The sequence below is a fragment of the Biomphalaria glabrata genome, chromosome 18, assembly GCF_947242115.1.
Source record: "Biomphalaria glabrata chromosome 18, xgBioGlab47.1, whole genome shotgun sequence".
NCBI classification, from domain to species: Eukaryota; Metazoa; Mollusca; class Gastropoda; family Planorbidae; genus Biomphalaria; species Biomphalaria glabrata.
Genome location: NC_074728.1, coordinates 13579915 through 13599041, shown reverse-complemented (window position 1 = coordinate 13599041; position 19127 = coordinate 13579915). Strand labels below are relative to the sequence as shown.

At 36.1% G+C, this 19127-nt stretch overlaps 1 protein-coding gene across 2 annotated transcripts; it reads right to left on the bottom strand.

Moving 5' to 3' along the window:
* Positions 1-6984: 6984 nt before the first annotated feature.
* Positions 6985-13198, bottom strand: LOC106079138 (solute carrier family 25 member 44-like). 2 transcript variants are annotated; one of them, XM_056017499.1, is made up of 7 exons: positions 13051-13198; positions 10993-11444; positions 10264-10378; positions 9894-9992; positions 8824-9057; positions 8281-8408; positions 6985-7415 (listed from the first exon to the last, which is right to left on the bottom strand). In XM_056017499.1, exons 2-7 carry the CDS (start codon positions 11227-11229, stop codon positions 7227-7229), a joined length of 1002 nt encoding a protein of 333 aa, XP_055873474.1. In that variant the 5' UTR covers positions 11230-11444; positions 13051-13198; the 3' UTR covers positions 6985-7226. The 2 variants fall into 2 exon arrangements, with proteins under 2 accessions (XP_055873474.1, XP_055873475.1); XM_056017500.1 differs by having other exon boundaries at positions 10993-11394.
* Positions 13199-19127: the final 5929 nt, after the last annotated feature.

The following is a 19127-nucleotide window of genomic DNA, read 5'->3' as shown; positions in this document are numbered from 1 at the left end:
CTTTATCTGAGAGAAAGCTAAAAGCATAAAATCGCGTTAAATAAAAACAATTGATAAATATATTTCTAATCGCACCGATTTATTCATTTCAAAATGTAAAAGTACATGACTGATCCAAATGACGTATAGTCGCTAAGTTTCACTGCTAAAAGTAAACCAAAATAAACAAATCCCAAAATGATGTGACAAAATCTAATATGAATTCGGAACAAAGCTTTCCTTCCATGTCAAGATCAATGGGGTTAATGCATCGTCCATTGTATAAGAAAAATCTAAAGAATTAATTACTTTCTAAAATATAAACTTCTCCAGAAGTGAATAAAACTAAATGTTTTCCTCAGCTTCTCGACATTTTAGAGGAGCAACACACAGATACAACCAGTCGTAAGAAGCTAATATGGATAATCTTCTGAAGGACGAGATTAGAGCCTGGACATTGACTAAGGTCGCCCACACACCAGTTCCCCCCCCCCCTTTTCCTAGCAGGTGCTAGATTTAAACTTAAAGGAACGATACAGTTTGGGGTCTTTCCTTCTCCAATGACAACCATATCCATATACTGTAATATGGATATAAACAATTGATATTAGTGACATTGAAAGAGGCGTATAATTCAGTATTTAATCGAAGGTCCAGTCATTGGGATCGGATTGTAAACAAATCTTGTTTAGTTTCTCTATAAAAAGCCATTCAAAAGGTGCTATAAATTCTTCGTTCCAATTATCAATGTGTTACAGAATTGTAATAGATTAATTCAATTTGTACATTTGTACTCCGTGAATGAAAAAAGTCTTTCTTAAGTTTTACAAGTGGGAATGGTACAATACAAACTATCGACACATCAAACACGCGTCGCTGTAGGCTATAATGCTTACATTATTAGTTTCTTCAATTGCTCTAAAATAAGGCTTGTCTTCGAGTCCGAAGATTAGGAGTGCATTATTTTCCGTGGCTGCGCGGCCCCAGCTGTGACCTACATATTTTGTCACATCCAGGGCAAGCATAACCATTGTCCACAGGTGGTCGATTTAGATTTTCTTTTCGCCGTCTGCGTTTGTCCTCGTCAGCGGATTTTCTTTGGTCTCAAATGTGTATCCCGCGGCCTTCGTGAGTGACCTCCAGCTGTCTCGTTCTGAGGCCGCATTCAACCAGGTGCTCTCTTCTATGTCAGCCAAGGAAAGTTGGTATTTGAAGCGTTTCCTTGGGGCGCCTCTGTTACGTCGACCACCTTTTAGCTCACCAAAAAAGACTGCCTTTGACATTAGTTCGTCTCCCATACGGGATACGTGCCCTACCCATCGTAACTGCCGGACCATAAGAAGTCCCTCTATACTGTCCATACCGGCGTTCGCAAGGACATCGCTGTTTGTAGTGCCGTTTTGCCACCGTATTTCCATGATGGAGCGCAAGCATCTTTGGTGGAAGCGCTCAAGAAGTCTTATTTGTTTTCTATATAGTGTCCATGTCTCAGAGCCATATAGAAGGGTTGAGAGAACCACCGCCTGGTAGACATTGATTTTTGTAGGCAGGCGGAGCGATTTGTTCCGCCAAACTCTCGCCTGAAGACGTCCATAAGCGCTACTAGCCCTGGCCAGAAGGTTATCAACTTCCCTTGAAAGTAAGGCGTCATTTAACACTATACTACCCAGATATGTGAAGTGGTCTACCACGTTAGGGGGCTGTCCGTTTACGGCGATCCTTGGGGCTGAGTAGGTTTTATTGGGTGACTTCTGGAACATGATTTCTATTTTCCCGAGGTTTATAGATAGACCGAAAGAGGCGGCAGTGTGTGCAAATTCGTTTACTGCGTTCTGGAGATCGTGTTAATTGTGAGCTAGCAGGGCGCAATCATCGGCATAGAGAAGCTCCGTTATGACCATCTCCTTTGTTTTTGTGTGGGATAGTAGACTTCCAAGATTGAACACATTGCCGTCTGAACGAAACCGGATGTAGATGCCTTCGTGCAATCGCTGACTCATTTGACCCAGCATTACGCCAAAGAAGATATTTTCTATTGGGAAGTGATCAGAAAGGGCACCATCTAGCCTTTTTGTCCCATATGAAACTGCTTGAGAATGGATAGGAAAGTAGGTGGGCATCCCAACCTAGCCAAAATCATCCACAAACCATCGCGACTGACCGTGTCGAAAGCCCTGGTGAGGTACACAAAGGCAGCGTATAGGTTTAGGTTCTGCTCTTTGCATTTATTTTGAAATTGTCGCAGAACAAATATCATGTCAGATGTACCTCTACCGGCTGTGAAACCACATTGGCTTTCACATAAGACCTCGTCCACTAAAGACTGGGTTAGTCGGTCGAGCAACACTCGAGCAAAGATCTTTCCTGCTACTTACAGAAGTGTAATGCCTCGATAGTTGGAGCAGTTAGACTTGTCACCTTTTTTGTATAGGGATATGATTACGGAATCTCGAAGTTCAGGTGGGACCACGCACTTCTTCCAGCATAGAGCGAACAAGTCTGTTAGCCTCTCGGTTAGGGCGACACCACCCATTTTAAATATTTTAGCGGGAAGTCCATCAGAGCCAGGTGCCTTGATTTTTTTTTTGAGTTTAGATATTGCTGTCTCAATTTCCTCAAATGTCGGTGGGTCGTCGAGCTCCTCTCTCATAGTTTTCTGAGGGACATTTGCCAGCGATTCGTCCGATACGTGCCTTTTATCACCAAACAGCATACTGTAGTGTTCTGTTCAGCGATTTTGTATGTCAGTCTCGCTAGTTAATAAGATAGAACCATCGGGTGATCTTAACGGTGCAGTAGTCTGGTAAGTTGGGCCATAGGCACATCGAAGCGACTCATAGAAAGAGCGTGTGTCACCAGTGTCAGTATGTCTCTGCATGTTTACAGACAGCTCAAGCCACCAATTATTTTTTAGTTCCATGACCTTTGACTGCTGAGTGTGACTAGAAGCTATATAGAGTTCTGGCTGCGATCTCATTAGGGTTCGCAAGAAGAGAGCGATAGTATATTTTCTTGAAATGCGGTATTGCTCTAAAAAAAACAAGCCTAGTTACTGTCTTTCTTCACTTAAATAATGTGATCTATTTCCATCTTGAGGCCAGACCACTGGCGGATCGAGGGATCGCCCCCCCCCCACTCGGCCGACCCCCCCCCCCCCAATTTTAGTATAGAATTCACACAATTTGTATACGAATTTATTACTTATGTTAATAATATATACTAATTATTTATATTTCAACCTATTTTTAGATTATTTCGCCCCCCCCTCTAGTATTTTGCCGATGGCATCAATCCGCCCCCCCCCCCACCATAAACGTTCGAGTGGGGGGGGGGGGCGGTCCTATTTATTTGTAGAAATCAAAGCTTATTAACAGAATCAATTAAATATCTATATGATTAAAACTTGTTATTGGTATTTTAACCGGTCTTTATATTATGTCGTTCACCTGTTGGCCGATTGGAAGGGGAGGAACGAATACCTCTACTGCCTTTCCCATCTAAACCCTTTGTGTGTGTGGGGAGGCGTCCTACTTTTATGGAGAAATCATAGTATGTGAACAAAATTAGTCGAATATCTATATAATATAAACAGGTGGAAGTGCGATACATGCAATCACCTTCCCTTCATTGGACAAACCAATACTTTTTATTTTTGTATTATAGTAAGAAATTACAAAATTAAAAAAAATCTATCACTAATATAATTTATATATGCTATAAAGTAAATTCTTATATCGAGTCGTCTAACCCCTATTCTTTAATGCAAAATGTAATCATTAGCGGAAATTATAAAAAGGAGCGAGGATTAATCGTTTTCATTTTACCGCCCTACCACTTTCCAGACAGAGTTTGTGTAATTTCACATGAATTAATCATAACTATTTTAAGAAAGACTTTGCTTTGGAAAAGTTATAATTCAAACGAAAATTTTCAATATAACAGTCACGGTTGAGATGAGTTCAAAAGCCAGATAATCTTTTCCTAGTCGACTTTTTCCAACCTTTATTCTATCTCATATTTTTCTAGTTAAAATAAATTTAGGACTATAACTCACAATTTATACTTTAATTTTATTGAATATTATTAATCGAACTTTTTTTTTCGGCGGCGATCCTCAAAGCCTTAATCTAATAATGTGGGGTATCTTATCTTTTCAAGGAACAAATCGGTTGTATTTGCAATGTATTAAGGGACTATAAATTCAGATTAGAATATTTTTCCACATTATTCAAAAGGCCCTTTATAATAGTATGAATAATGAGCTGTAGGTCAGGAGAATGCGTTATTGCAGTGAAGAATGCCAGAAAACGCTTTTAGCGTCGAGGCTTTACCCCGAACCTAACTGATGAATAGATGTCAGGAGAATGCGTTTCAGCCTTCAAAAGTGCAAGAAAACGCTTTTGGGGTCGGGGATTCGCCCCGTATCCAATGATAAATAATGAGCTGTACCCTATGATAAGAAATGAGCTGTAGATGTCAGGAGAATGCGTTTCTGCAGTGATAAATGCAAGGAAACGCTTTTGGCGTCGGGGCTTCGCCCCGAACCCACTCATGAGTAATGAGCTGTAGATGTCAGGAGAATGCGTTTCAGCAGTGAAAAGTGCAAGAAAACGCTTTTGGCGTCGGGGCGAAGAAGCCCCGTATCCAATGATAAATAATGAGCTGTAGATGTCAGGAGAATGCGTTTCTGCAGTGATAAATGCAAGGAAACGCTTTTGGCGTCGGGGCTTCGCCCCGAACCCACTCATGAGTAATGAGCTGTAGATGTCAGGAGAATGCGTTTCAGCAGTGAAAAGTGCAAGAAAACGCTTTTGGCGTCGGGGCGAAGAAGCCCCGTATCCAATGATAAATAATGAGCTGTAGATGTCAGGAGAATGCGTTTCTGCAGTGAAAAATGCAAGAAAACGCTTTTTGGGTGTCGGGGCTTCGCCCCGAACCCCACCAAGGAAGCTTACAGCGCTCTCCCAGACCCCCAAGCTTGCAAGAGAAAGGCCTCAACATGACTGTTTTTTTTTCGCCGAAGATTGAGGAACAGTCTTATTTTATTCTCACATATCGAATATATATATATATATATGCTGTACGCACGTTTATGCATAGGGTTAGGGTTTACTGGGCGTTAGGGTTAGGAAAAAAATCGCCCCTCCCCCACTCCAAAGTTCTGGATCCGCCAGTGGGCCAGACCTACATATATTTTGCCAAAGACAAAATCATTTATTTCAAAGGATCGAATTTATGCCTCCCCTCCCATCATCTACACCAGTCTGTGCTAAATGGTAAAGCGCTTGCCGAAATGAGAACACCAATCTGTGCTAAATGGTAAAGCGCTTGCCGAAATGAGAACACCAATCTGTGCTAAATGGTAAAGCGCTTGCCGAAATGAGAACACCAATCTGTGCTAAATGGTAAAGCGCTTGCCGAAATGAGAACATCAATCTGTGCTAAATGGTAATGCGCTTGCCGAAATGAGAACATCAATCTGTGCTAAATGGTAAAGCGCTTGCGGGAACTGAGAACACCAATCTCCTCTGGCTGACATTTTTCAACCTATTTATGTTTTACTTGTTTAATTGTTGACAGTATACTTGTTATTGAGCACAGTAATTTCAGCAGCTAGAGACCACAGCTCTTCAACCACACAGAAATCTATTCTACAATATTCTATGCAAAGATTTCAGGAGCCTCTTAGCCATTGGGACTTTCAAAATGGTTTCTAGCAGCTCCTGCAAAAGAGCTGGTGACAAACGTCGTGTAGAGTATCCCTCAAGACTGAAGATGCCAACTAAAGAGCTGGTGTAGAGTATCCCTCAAGACTGAAGATGCCAACTAAAGAGCTGGTGACAAACGTCGTGGAGTATGAGACTGAAGATGTCAACTAAAGAGCTTGTGTAGAGTATCCCTCAAGACTGAAGATGCCAACTAAAGTATTTTCAGTCTGATGAGAACGAAGTTATTAAAGAAAGACACGAACCTACAGACTAAATATGCACGCTCTTCACTTAGCTAATATAATGAAATCAATAAACAAATTACCCATTCATTATGTATAAAACATATATAATTCTTCACATGTATGTTTTTAATGATTCGATTAAATCACATCCATAGACAGACAAATAAAAATAAAGCTGCTTATGACAAGGAAATATTTCCTAAGACTCATCTGATTCCAGTGGAAAAAAATGTTTTCTGGGCTACTAATAATGTTAATAACTAAGACTTTGCTTATGAAATACTTGCTCTAATATATTCAATCTATATAAAGTAGAAAAGCTAGTTTTTAAACCATTATTTGCTATTCACCTAGAATTCTTGAGTTGTACAATGATCTTTAATGTAACTTTCCTACATGGCTGTGAAAATTGGACACTGCAAGCAGAGGAAATCACTAGATACCAAGAAAAGAAGATAAATAATAAGTTTCTACTTTTCAAGTCAATACTCTGGCTGGCAAGGGAAAAGAATAAAAGTGATATTGTCAAGCTCTCATCTCTAATCCCAAGAAAGGACATCTATTATAAAGGCTTACATCTATTATAGAGGCTATACCTAAAATTAGAACCGAACACAACAGAATGAGACAATATATATTCTGTAAGCTAAAAATTGGGAATAGTGAAATATGCCTTTGTGGAGTATCATCAGAAAATGCCTACCATATCCTTCCAAACTGCACTCTTATCAAGAGGCCTGAACAAGACACTGGCCCCAAAACACCCCTGTAGGAAAGAAAACTAAATGGAAATCACTGGTCTAATCATAGTCAACTAATCTGAAGAAAAGGAGATCTGTTTCCTAACCCCATACTTTTGCAGCTTTAAGTAATGTTAGGAATCAAATCACTAGCTTCAGACAAAGGGTAAATGCTAGACATTGTAAAAGCCATTTGATGACACATACCCATTATTAGGCTATTTTTAAATGCTATTTCATAGCATATAAACACCATTCAGTCCATTTTGTAAATACTAGAATAAACAAAGTAAATAATTCTGAACACAAAGAGAGTGCTACAAACGAACCACTATTTATTCATGTTATGTAGATTTTAATATATGAATCACTTTGTGAAAGTCCTGAACTGAAAATCACATACATATCAGCACATAGTGTACGTACAAAAGAATACAGCAATGGTATATAACAAGAAAATTTTCATGTAATAAATAATATTTTTTTTTACAAGTTTAAAATTTGGAATATTGCATTGACTAACACAATTTTCTTGAGCTAGGATTCCACAAAAATCACCACCTGACTTTGTCTTTATATTGCTCTAGAATACTCCATCTTTTGATTGTTTCGTAGCCTAAAATAATAAATATCGAAAAGGTCACAGATTGTACTAGCCGAGCTGATAGTCCTTTTGTCACCAGCCAGTAACCTTCCTCTGTCCACAGGGTTCGGACTGTCTCTCCAAACTTGGTGCCTTCAACCTTAATAATAATAATAATCTTTAAAATAATTGTTCTACAATTGTGCATTACAAAAAACAGGACATGATAAGAGCATACATTTGTACAATAACACAAGTTAAATGTCCGTACCTCAGTTTCTCTTTAACTTTATATGTGACATTTACAACATGAAGTTAAGTATTGTTCAACAATTTAGTTGCCAAAGGAACATAAGAGTTTTTGTGTCTGATCAGCAGTAAAAAAAATATTTGAGTAATGAGGACACACAAAATCCTTTATTTCAGTTAGCAGTGATAAGCCAAGTATACAATAACATTGTCACATTTTCAGCATAACAACTAATGGTTTAATGGAAAAGCATTGAGCTGACATTTTTTCATTAGTTAATGTCTACTACTGTCATTGCTCTTAGATGTTTCAATGTCTTAACTTACTAAAGGTGTTACTCTAATCAAATGTGAATATTCCTTTGTTATGAATCTCACTGCTCTATTTTGAGTTTGTTCCAGTTTCCAATGTTCTTATCTTATAAAATACTTCAAAGAAGGTGATTACATCCTTCGTGTGTTCCTAGGTCAATCTAATCATGCATGTTAACTTAACTTAATCAATGAATTAAATTCTGACAAGTCATTGGTTTCCATGCTCTAATAGCACTTGGGAAAGGAGCATTTGTATAAATTTGTCCCAGCATATGGAACAAGTAATGTGCCTCTATTTTTGTGCCTGAGTATTTTTTTAGGTTTAGTTTTTGTATTTGAAGATTATAGTTCAGTGTCTAATGTATAATTGCTACTTCAGTTTTAAGTCTTCTATCCTGAAGAGTTTCTAAATTTGGTGATTTTCGCCAAAGATAAATTGCATAAAAAAATGGAAAACATACCTGAATGCGAGCACGTATCACATCTATTGGATTTGTGATCAAAGCTGCTGAGACCCCACTCAGTGGAGCAGCCACAACTTGTATGGCCAGACGTGGAATGTAGGTTGGTATCACACCAGCAAATAAAACTAAGAATCAAAAAGAAAAAAAAACTGTAAAAAATAATTAACACTCTTATAACTAAATAGTAAAACCAGCCATCAATGGGATGAATGATAGAATGTTATTAAACTATCTAGAGATTGAACATTGATAATGATAAAATGTATAATGTGATTTGACATTAAGAAAACAGATAAATAAATAGAGAGGGTCTAGAGACTATTTTACTGGTTAGTTCATACAAACAAAAAACAACACATAAACTAAAATGAAATACTTTGTTCTGAGTTTCTAATGCAGTCTAAAGAATGAATGTGCAAATGAATACAGAAAATGTAGGTGTCAAATTAGTCAATATTAAATCTCAATGAATAGAAGCTGTTGAAAAACTAAAGAAAGTAGAAGGTTGTTTACTGCACTACATTTCATTGTGCTTCTTACCTGTATAAGAATCATAGAAAAACCACCAGAGAGCACTGTTGGGAGCAAAACAAGCCAGAGAGACAAAGTAACCTTTGTAGAAACCCAGTAAGCCATCTCTCTTGTAGATGGTCCTAATAATGGCATTCACTGCACCAAACCTTGACATTGAGACACGTTCATTCAGGTGTATGTTTTGAAGATTGGATAGTTTTATTTGAGCTCGCCTTTCTTCTTTGGACCACTCACTGAAATCTGAGCAATACATTTAATAGTATACATCAATGATTAACTAATGAGCAATACATTACTAGTATACATCAAGATTAAAACATAGACATTGTCACGCCTGACAGCACACACTGCTGCTAACCAAGCATAAGAGAATTGACCAGGTTATTAGGTCGCAGGTATTAGGTATGTGTTAAAAAAAACTTGTGCTTATTGTTAGATTCAAAAGTCTTGAAGACCTTGGAGAGATTGATTTAAACAAATGTATTTTAGAAAGTTAAGATTAAAGAAGTTGGAAAAAAAATCTGATAGCTCTGTAAACAATCATTGTTCCAAGTAGTGAATGTTCAGTGTTCATTATTGTATTATTAATTAATCATCAGTATCTTCACTTTATTTAACATAAGTATTATGTAATTCATGTTAATATTCTATTTGTACAAGTAATATATATTTTATGTGACTTGTTCATCGCTGGATTACTCATTAGTGCTTCTTCAGAGTGTTTAAAAGAGGCATATAAAAGAGGCATAGAAGGACCTACGAACTTGCATATTATATCTCATGTAATTTGGGAGACAATACTACTCTCCAAAAGAAATTGTGGCAACACTAATTGAAATAGTAAGCAATTATTTTTTTTTTTTTGAGATTAGCTTTTTATAAATACTTTTTCAAATTACATATTAGTATGAGAAGAATAAATGGAAAACAAAATTAGCTACTATTATTTTTCTCAGCAGAATATGTTTTTAAGTAAAAGTAATATTTAAGAAACCTTAATTAGAATAATGTCTATCACTGTTCAAATGGTAATGAGTCAGGAATAAACAGATCTGAAAGCATATACTTATACTCACCTTTGCATTTCTCTCGTCTTCCCATTAACATTAAATGCTGTGATATGATGTCTATTGGGACAGCTAGAGTTTGACCAGTGACTGATGCTAAGCCTCCACCTTTTTAGAATCAAAACAAAAATGAATAAAAGATTACTGTATTCATCAGTTTTCATTACTGCCAATTAATTAAGAACAAAGCTGGATCTATCTTGTCTTATGAGAATATTGCAGGACACTAAGTTCTAGCAAACCTCATCTTCTCTGCTTAGAAATAAAAGGTTATTTGTGATGAACTCTATCAAGATGGTTAAATTATGTTTTTTTATTTTATCCATGAAAACCTTAAACAATTGAATTGAATATCATATTAGATAAATGCACATCTTACCCACAAATGAACGTATGCTATTTTCAGTAACTCCTAAATGTTCTTTAAGATAGTGTCTTGTTCCCTCGTAGGTTGATATGTAAGCCATAGATGGAAATAATTGTAAACATGATACCTGGTAGGTACAGAAACAAAATGTATGCAAAAGTATATTATACTATAACCTTGGATAGAAAAAAACAAAAACAACAAAAAACAAGACACTGACTGAAATAGTTTATATTATATGTAAAACTCTAAAGTATGGGATGCATCTAAGTGAATCTACTCACAGGAGACAAGGATCACAATAATAAAAGTACAATTTAACACAACTGCTTTCTTTCTATTCTTCATAAGATTTCAGAGTATGTGTTGAAGCTACTATGGGGTCCTTCATTACAAAGAGGCATCAATTGCTGGTTCTAAACAGATCTCAGGAAAATATTTGTTAATACCATAACAAATGTCAGTGTTGCTGCCATTAGGCCACAAGGTGCTCATAGTCTCGAGAACATCTCAAGAATAATTTCTGATGCCTTATAAAATCATAAAAACTTTTGACATCAAAATCTCTTCCCACTGCCACTGATAAGTTTCCTGAGTATGTGTCCTCTCAATCTTTTTCTTATTTAACTACTGGTATCTATTCAAAATGTAGCCCCATCTAAATGCATAAAATTAAACAGCTAAACATCAGCTTTTGTATTTTTTACTAAATTTATGTGAATGAAAAAAAAAAAAACTTACCCAGAATCCTCTATATAAACCAGTTCTGCCTTCATTTCTTACAATTTTGACAAATGCATCAAAGGTTCCTCGATATACTGTGTTCCCCTTTTGAATTTGTAAACGTGTCTTAATCAAGACAAAAGGATAAAGCATTGTTCTAATAGTAAGGCCACTGAGAAGGGTCAGTGGAAAGTACTTCCTTTTGTCCATCATATGAAGTTCAATGACCTGAATCTCCTCCACTTCAAAACCCATTTTGATAATTCTTCAAGCAAAGTACACTCAAATCTGACTAGAAAATCTACTATCAACTCATTGTCTACTTGATTTAGTTCACTGATGCCATTTTCCAGAAAATGATGTTGAGCATATTCATTGGGGCTTGAACCTCTTTCAAAGTTACATACTTGTGGTGTAGTTCTGTTAATATAAGATCACTATGTTTTCAAATCTACTTTAACATCTGTCACCTAGGAAAACAATGCATTTGTAAAAAAAAAAGTTTTATATTAAGATCATTAAATTTTAAATATAAAATAAACTAGACAGCAAAATAAGTATAATTTTCATGGTTCCATAATAGCACCAATAAAAACTTATTCAAAAGAATGGGAATTTTTGTTAGAAGTGAAATTATACTTCAACCAGAACTAATGGTTTCTTGGCTGGATCAGTGACATCTAGTTTTATAAAAGTAGCTTCGTTTATAGGCAATTTCTTGACAAGGTATGCAGATACCGTAAATAGGGTTAATGTGTGTGCGACCTACTGACACACATAACACAGGCAAATCACACAGGTCAACGGCTGTCAATAGACAAAGGACAGTACTGCTAGTACACGCAAATATGACTCAAGTTATGACCATGTGATCGAAAGCCTTCACAAACGAGAGACAGTGTGTAAGAAAGGACAGTTGATTCCGGGACATCAAGGCAGTTAGGATGGTGCGGTAGAATGTGAGTCTTCAAAAATGTAGCTGTACAAGTCCAGAAGTATAAAGAGAGACTTATAGTGCTTAGTAGGCAGTTCTGTCAAGTGCAAGAAAGCATTTGAAGTTAGTGTAGCCAATTGTCTTGTATTGGTTGTTGATGTATTAGTTATTTTATTTAACCACCATATTGTTGTTTGGAACCCTTGTTGTCAAGTTCTTGTATTAGATGTGGTGTTGAGGAGCTTTTACAGAAGGCCTGGTAGAGAAAATCATAACAATATATATTTATATATATTAGAACTAGACATTAATTGATTTTAGTTCTAAATAATTCAATAGAATAAAGATATTAAAGTCTACCAGACAGTGGACCTAATCTAGAATTCTAGATCTACTGATCGTCATGATCATGATCCATCAGATCATCTAAAACTAGATTTTACTAGATCTAGATTGATAAGAATGACTAGATCTATATTAACTATAAATAGTATTTATAAAAGTCTATACTATATGTATATACTAGATTCTATATGGAGTTATATAATTTAGTTCTAGTCTAGATTCTAATTCCAGGACTAGATCTAGACTTAAGTCTAGAATCTATCTATCTAATTTAAATCTAGACTATATTCTAGATCTATTGACTATTTGTGTATTATTAGATCTAAATCTAGGACAATCTAGGATATCTACTATTAACTATTAGATCTATATATTATATAGTCAATACAGATCTAGAACTGTAGAAACTAGATTCTCAATCTAGATCTAATAATCTACTTTCTATTCTACTTGTAGATTCTACTTCTCTATAAATAATAATTTATTCTAGTAGATCTAATACTAAAATAGTGGTCATTAAGTCAACATGATCTAGACTCTAGACCATACTGATAACTGATAGATCTACTTTCTATAGTCTATACTAATTCTACTTGTACTTCTCTATCTATAGTTATAGTGACTAATCTATAGTCTATAAATAATTCTTATTGAAAACTTATTCATAATTCTGGATGTAGTAGACTAATTACTAAAGTTAAAAGTTAAAGACACTAGTTTACTAAAGACAAAAAGTGTCTAAAGTTCTAAAGTTAATAAATAAGTTAAACTAGTGAAAGTCTAATTGACTAACTCACTTATCTAAGACTAAGTAGATCTACATAATCTATCTAGATGATAGTAGATCTAGATCTAGTCCAAATCTCTGGTTTTTAAAGTCTTTAAATAAAATGCTATGTATGGCCTATGGGGTGATCTAGATCTATTCTAGATATTTAATTATAGCTCTGCCTTGCCTTTGCATTATACAATGATACAACTGATCTTAGTCTTGAAAGAAGTGAAAGGTTATATTTTCAACCGGAAGTAATTCTGGATTTACGCTAAATTTGTATTTCGTTTTTATAAACGAATTGATGAGTATACTTTTAATAGATCTATATTAAATATATATAGGAGATGGAGAAATACGGTTAAAGAATAAACTTCTACATTCTGTACCCCTACAAGTAAATTCTTAAGGGATAAATGCTTGTTAGCCTTGTTCTGAGACATAAAATATCTTTAAAGGCTGTCAAATTATATTAAACATTATTTTAATTAAGTAGTCATTCTCTCCCTCTCAGGTACTACCAGGATACGGTTACCAGACGGACATATGGTAAAGGAGGACATGCCCTCCTTTTAAAGGGGACACGACAATTCGTTCACTGACATTTCGTTCACCGACAAATCGTTCACGACTTTTCGTTCACGCGACTATTCGTTCACCAGACATTTCGTTCACCCGACAATTCGTTCACGCGACATATCGCTCACGGATAATTCGCTCACAGACAACTTGTTCACCGACAACTTGTTCACCGACAGTTGGTTCACGACAAATCGTTCACGCGACAAATCGTTCACGCGACTATTCGTTCACGGCACCGACAAATTGTTCACAGATAAATCGTTCACTGAATAGTAACATATTGTTAATATTAGGCCTATATATTCTCGTCGCGTGTTTAATTTATTTGCATTAAAACTTTTGTAGCTATTATTTCCAAAAACTAAAAATTCTAGAGATCATGTCAAATCCGAGTTTATTTAATTTCGTTGTTGTTGTTAATAGTTTGTTAATGAGGACAGAATGTGATAAAATTATACTTAAAAGAAAAAAAAAAAGAGATCTTACAAGGTAGCTGAAAAATGTAAACGGGCCCTCACTTTACTATAGGTAACATTTTAACTTACACCTTTAATATACCTTTACACCCCCTCATTTTTTTCATCTACCGCGGGAATCTACCCATTCATCTGGATACTCTAGTTAACACCTAGTTGAGTGCTAGTCAGACTGGCTCCTCTGGAAGTAATAAAATTTTATTGGACATTGCCTATACACATGTTCAATCTGTTAACATTGAAAATATGTACTAGACACTAGTATAGTACTTTCCATCAAGTTTAAAAGAAGTTTTATTTTATTTTTATTTTAGTTAACTTGTTTCTATATGTGACCATGCACCAATTGGTAGACTAATTTGATTGCTTGGACCTCAATAACAAATTTATTGAAACAATTTTATTTTGTTGTATTGCGATAAATTATAATTTTTTGATAGGGAACCAAAATATTTCTTAGTGTTGTATATGTAATTAGTTTTTTTTTCTTCTTATCTTATCTTATCTTATCTTATCTTATCTTATATAACACAGACGTTACTTAAAAAAAGAAGATGATTACGTCCTACGCGTCATGCATTTAGTCATGCATATTAATTTAACCAATGACTTAAATTCAGCCAAGTCACTGGTTTTCCTGGCTAGCTCAGGCAACCCATTCCATGCTCTAATAGCACTAGACGTCTTAATTGATAAGTATTAACCTTAGATCTGTATCTAGTATGTGACCTTCAGAGTTGAACAGTGAAACCATATATTGTACCAAATCTAGTACCATTGTTAAAAATCTAAATTATCTTTCGTAAAAACACTGAAAGGATTGTGGAAAAAATACTAGTGTGTCTGAGCTAGCCAGGAAAACCAGTGACTTGGCAGAATGCATGACGCGTAGGATGTAATCATCTTCTTTTTTTAAGAAACGTCTTTATTACATAAGATAAGATTTGTTTTTGTTTATAAGATATCAATAAAATGGATATGTTAATTAACATCTGGACCGCTATTAAGAAGATAAGCAAATATGGGTAGGTCGAACAAGACTACATGATGGACATGAGTGTAAAAGAAGGCCTACATGTTGAAAGTAAAAATGTTACCTATAATAAAGTGAGGTCCCATTTAAATATTTCAGCTTGCTTGTAAGATCTCTTTTTTCTTTTAAGTATAATTTTTTTATCACATACTGTCCTCGTTAACAAAATATTAACAAACAAACAAAAATTGACAAAGAATTTCGGATCAGGCCCGATCTCTAGCAATTTTTGGTTTTTGGAAATATCCAGTGAACGATTTGTCTGTGAACAATTTGTCTGTGAACGATTTGTCTGTGAACAATTTGTCTGTGAACGAATTGTTAGTGAACTATTAGTCGGAACCCCTTTTAAAGTAGTGTCCGACGTCCGGCAGGCATTTGGTTAAAGAGTAGGCCTAACAATATCCAGCTTTGAATGTTGATTGTATATTATCCAATAATCGAACCCAACCCTTCATTTTTATACTCAACACCAGTGGCGTAGCAAAGGATTTATTGGGGGGTCCGATGAGCTTGGCCTCCTTAGGGGCCCCTACATTTTGACATTCGACATCATGACATGAGATATTGTACTTAATAAATATATGTCTAATGTGTGGAACACATACAAAATGGTCACTAATTTACATAACAACAAAAATATCAAGATAACATGACATTGGCTTGATATTTAGTGTTAAAAAATTTGGACACTCATCTGTGGGGCATTCAAGCGGGGCGCGGGGGATTTTCAAATTTGGACCTCTTCCCCCACCTTAGCTACGCCACTGTTCCACATTAAAAATAAACTGTGTAATATCCTAATAAGATCATTGGTAACAAACAAACTGCACTTGGACGCCTGCTTATAATTCAATGCATTCTTCTTAAAAACTAAAATCTGAAGAAAATGTTTACCTTAATGATGAACTACTTCAAAAAGTTGGAGCAATAGGATACATGGTCATGGTGGTGGCTGAGTGGTAGGCTTCATACCCGAAGCCTCTTTGGACTCTTATGAAGGCTGGAATTTTGAATTTCGTTCGGGACTTGACAGACCCTCTTATTGAGTCTTCACAACTTTTATGGGTGCCCGACATTAGTTGGGTGTGTTGGCCACATGTCCGCCCATCTATTGATGACCTTTACGTGGATCGCAAGGTCTGACAGGGGTAAGCCTACTTGGTACTTTATTAATTAATTTGTTTGTTTTTTAAATTTATTGATTTGTTTACGTATGTAGGCGATGGGCGTAGCCAGGATTTATTTTTTTGGGGGGAGGGGGGGTCACCCGCGAAAAAAAAATATTTATATGTAAGCCTATGTATGTGTGTGTATATATAATCTTTATTACATTCTGACCAATCATTCTTCCGGAAGATGTTTATTGTGCCCTAGAATAGTTCTTCCTGGAGTTGGTGGGAAAATTGTAGACTCCCCGCCATGGCCAGCAAGGGGGTCTGAGGGAGCGTTAGGAGCTCCCCCAGCGCGGGGCGGAGCCCCGCCGCAAAGCACTATTTCTGATATTGAAAGCCAACAAAATGCATATTCTGAGTTATCTACAGTGCATTTTCCTGCTATTAAAACGTTTTATTTCAAAAACCTAATGTGCTATTCTTACTGACTTAAACCCTCCGCGCCGTTCGGTGCATTTGCCGTGAAGCTGTTTCCACATAAATCTGTCACTGGTAATGTCTGAAGCCTCTTCCCACCTGCTCTTGGGACCTCCATGAATGTGTGGCGCCAAGTTGTACTAGGATGTCATCGCAACTCTTCTTATGCCTAATTCATTTTGTCGGAGAACATGTCGCGCAAACCTCATGCGACGCTCTGTCACAATCTTACTAAGGGGTCGACTCCCAGTTCGTCATAGGATTTCCTTAATTTAGACCCGATCTCTATAACTGACTCCTAAAATCTGTCTTAGCCATCTTTGTTGAGCCACATTTAGTGTTTCTCAATTTTGGCAGATTACTAATCACTGCACTTTATTAATTGAGCCCCGCCACTGGTAGAAATGTGTAACCTCTCTAGAATACGCTCTTGGAATTAAGTGACTAGATTGCTTTAGATTTTATACCGAAAAGTGAACTTTTATCGTCATAATCATCTGTTGGGGGTTTTGAACTCAAAAATCTCTGGAGTTAATTTTTTTTTTAAATCCAAAACCCCATTTAGCTACGGTCATAGAATTTAGTAACTGTTGTTTGCTTTAGAATAATATTGAAGATAGAGGTTTTCCACCTCAAAACGCTCTGTATGGGGATTTTAAACTCAAAACCATCGGGAGGGGTTTTAAACTCAAAACCCCTTTGAATACACTCATAACATGTTGAGTGTATAATTTGCTTTGTTTTTAATATTAAAGAGGTATTTTTCACCTTCAAACCCCGCTGAAGGGGGGTTTAAACTCAAAACTGAGTCAAAACACATTTAGCTACGCTCATAACATTTTGAGTGCGTAATTTGCGTTTTTTTTTATACCGGGTATAAGAGGTATTTTTAGCTTCAAACACTACTAAAGAGGGGGTGGGGGTTAACTCAAAACCCTTTTGGCTACGCTCATTTTTTAATTTATTGATTTGTTTATTTATTTGTATATTTTTTTTATTAATCTATTAGTTAATGTGGTGGGTTTGGCACAGAAGAAATATTTGACGGACAGAACTCTTAAGCCGATCTGATTATTGTACACTAAAAACCTGCGCATGGCAAATAAAATAACACAAATTAAAATACAGTTTCATCAAATTACATATGGTTATAAATAAACTTAACATAATAGGCTTACATGGTTAGACCAAGTTGTACACACAGCATCGAAGACGAAATACAAGTGTAAACCAATCATCTCTTATAAGTACATAAGAGAAATACGGAACATCAGAAACATTATACAAATTGGTGACAAAGTAATTCTATAAAAATCAATGAGTAAAACATAAAATAAACAGACATTGTTTTAAGAGTTTTGCTCATTTCCTTTCCATACATAAAATCATAACAATGAAATAGAACAAATCTATACACTGGTTGTTAAAAGTCCATATTTACACGATGGTTGTAAAAATATATTTACAAGAGGTACAGTTTCCATTCGAATAGAATCTGTTTCGTCTAATATACTACAGGTAAAATAACTGAATTAATTCACATGCTGGTTTTCTAAAAATAAGAATAGCCCAACAACGTGGACAAAAAACCGGGAAAGCGATATTCTTTATAAACTACTAAACAAAATTATACCCTAATATAAGAAACAGTCAAATATATTTACCTGCAGCCATGTAAGAACACACAGTGTTCAACAAAGTACAACTTGCAATGCTGACGAAGTAGGCCCAGTAATGTACTGTCACTACAGGGATAGGTGATGCCGGCAGAATGGACAGCGTCCACGTTGTATTGCCTTTTAAGCGCGGACACAAGACGCCATCTAGGGGAAGGTGATGTGCCTGTCGGGGTGGACGGTGCGGCCTGAAGAAATTATATTAGGCCTAATAGATTAAACTTTTTTTTTTTTATTTCATTTCGAAATTCATTGAAGGTAAATAGAATTACCCGAGATTCTCTTTGTGGTGATTTTAAACTGTGGTTCACACTGTGGTTCTCTCTATATTGTTGGCCTATAGGCCTACTAAGAAATTTTAGATCTATGAATGTGGCAGGTCTGCAGCAGAATCACCAAAAGAAACTATACGAGGAGTGGCAGAAAAAGTTAATGAGACACGCTGTTGTTTCCACTTTTGGTAGCAGCGCTGGAAGTCTTCAGCCGTTAGCATCCTTAGCGTGTCCTTTACACTCTTTTGGATGTTTTCTCAAGTCCCAAAATGAAGTCCTTTAAGGACATTTTTCAATAAGAAAAAAGGAAAAGTCACAGGACCTGAGACCTGGTGAATAATGTGTGTGTGTGTGGGGGGGGGTGGATCACAGAAAAGCCTTTTGAAGTCCGAAATTCTGAGATGGAGAGGGCATTGTGACATAAGGCGTGATCATGATCCAGCATTTATTTGACTGTAATGTCTGGTCTCA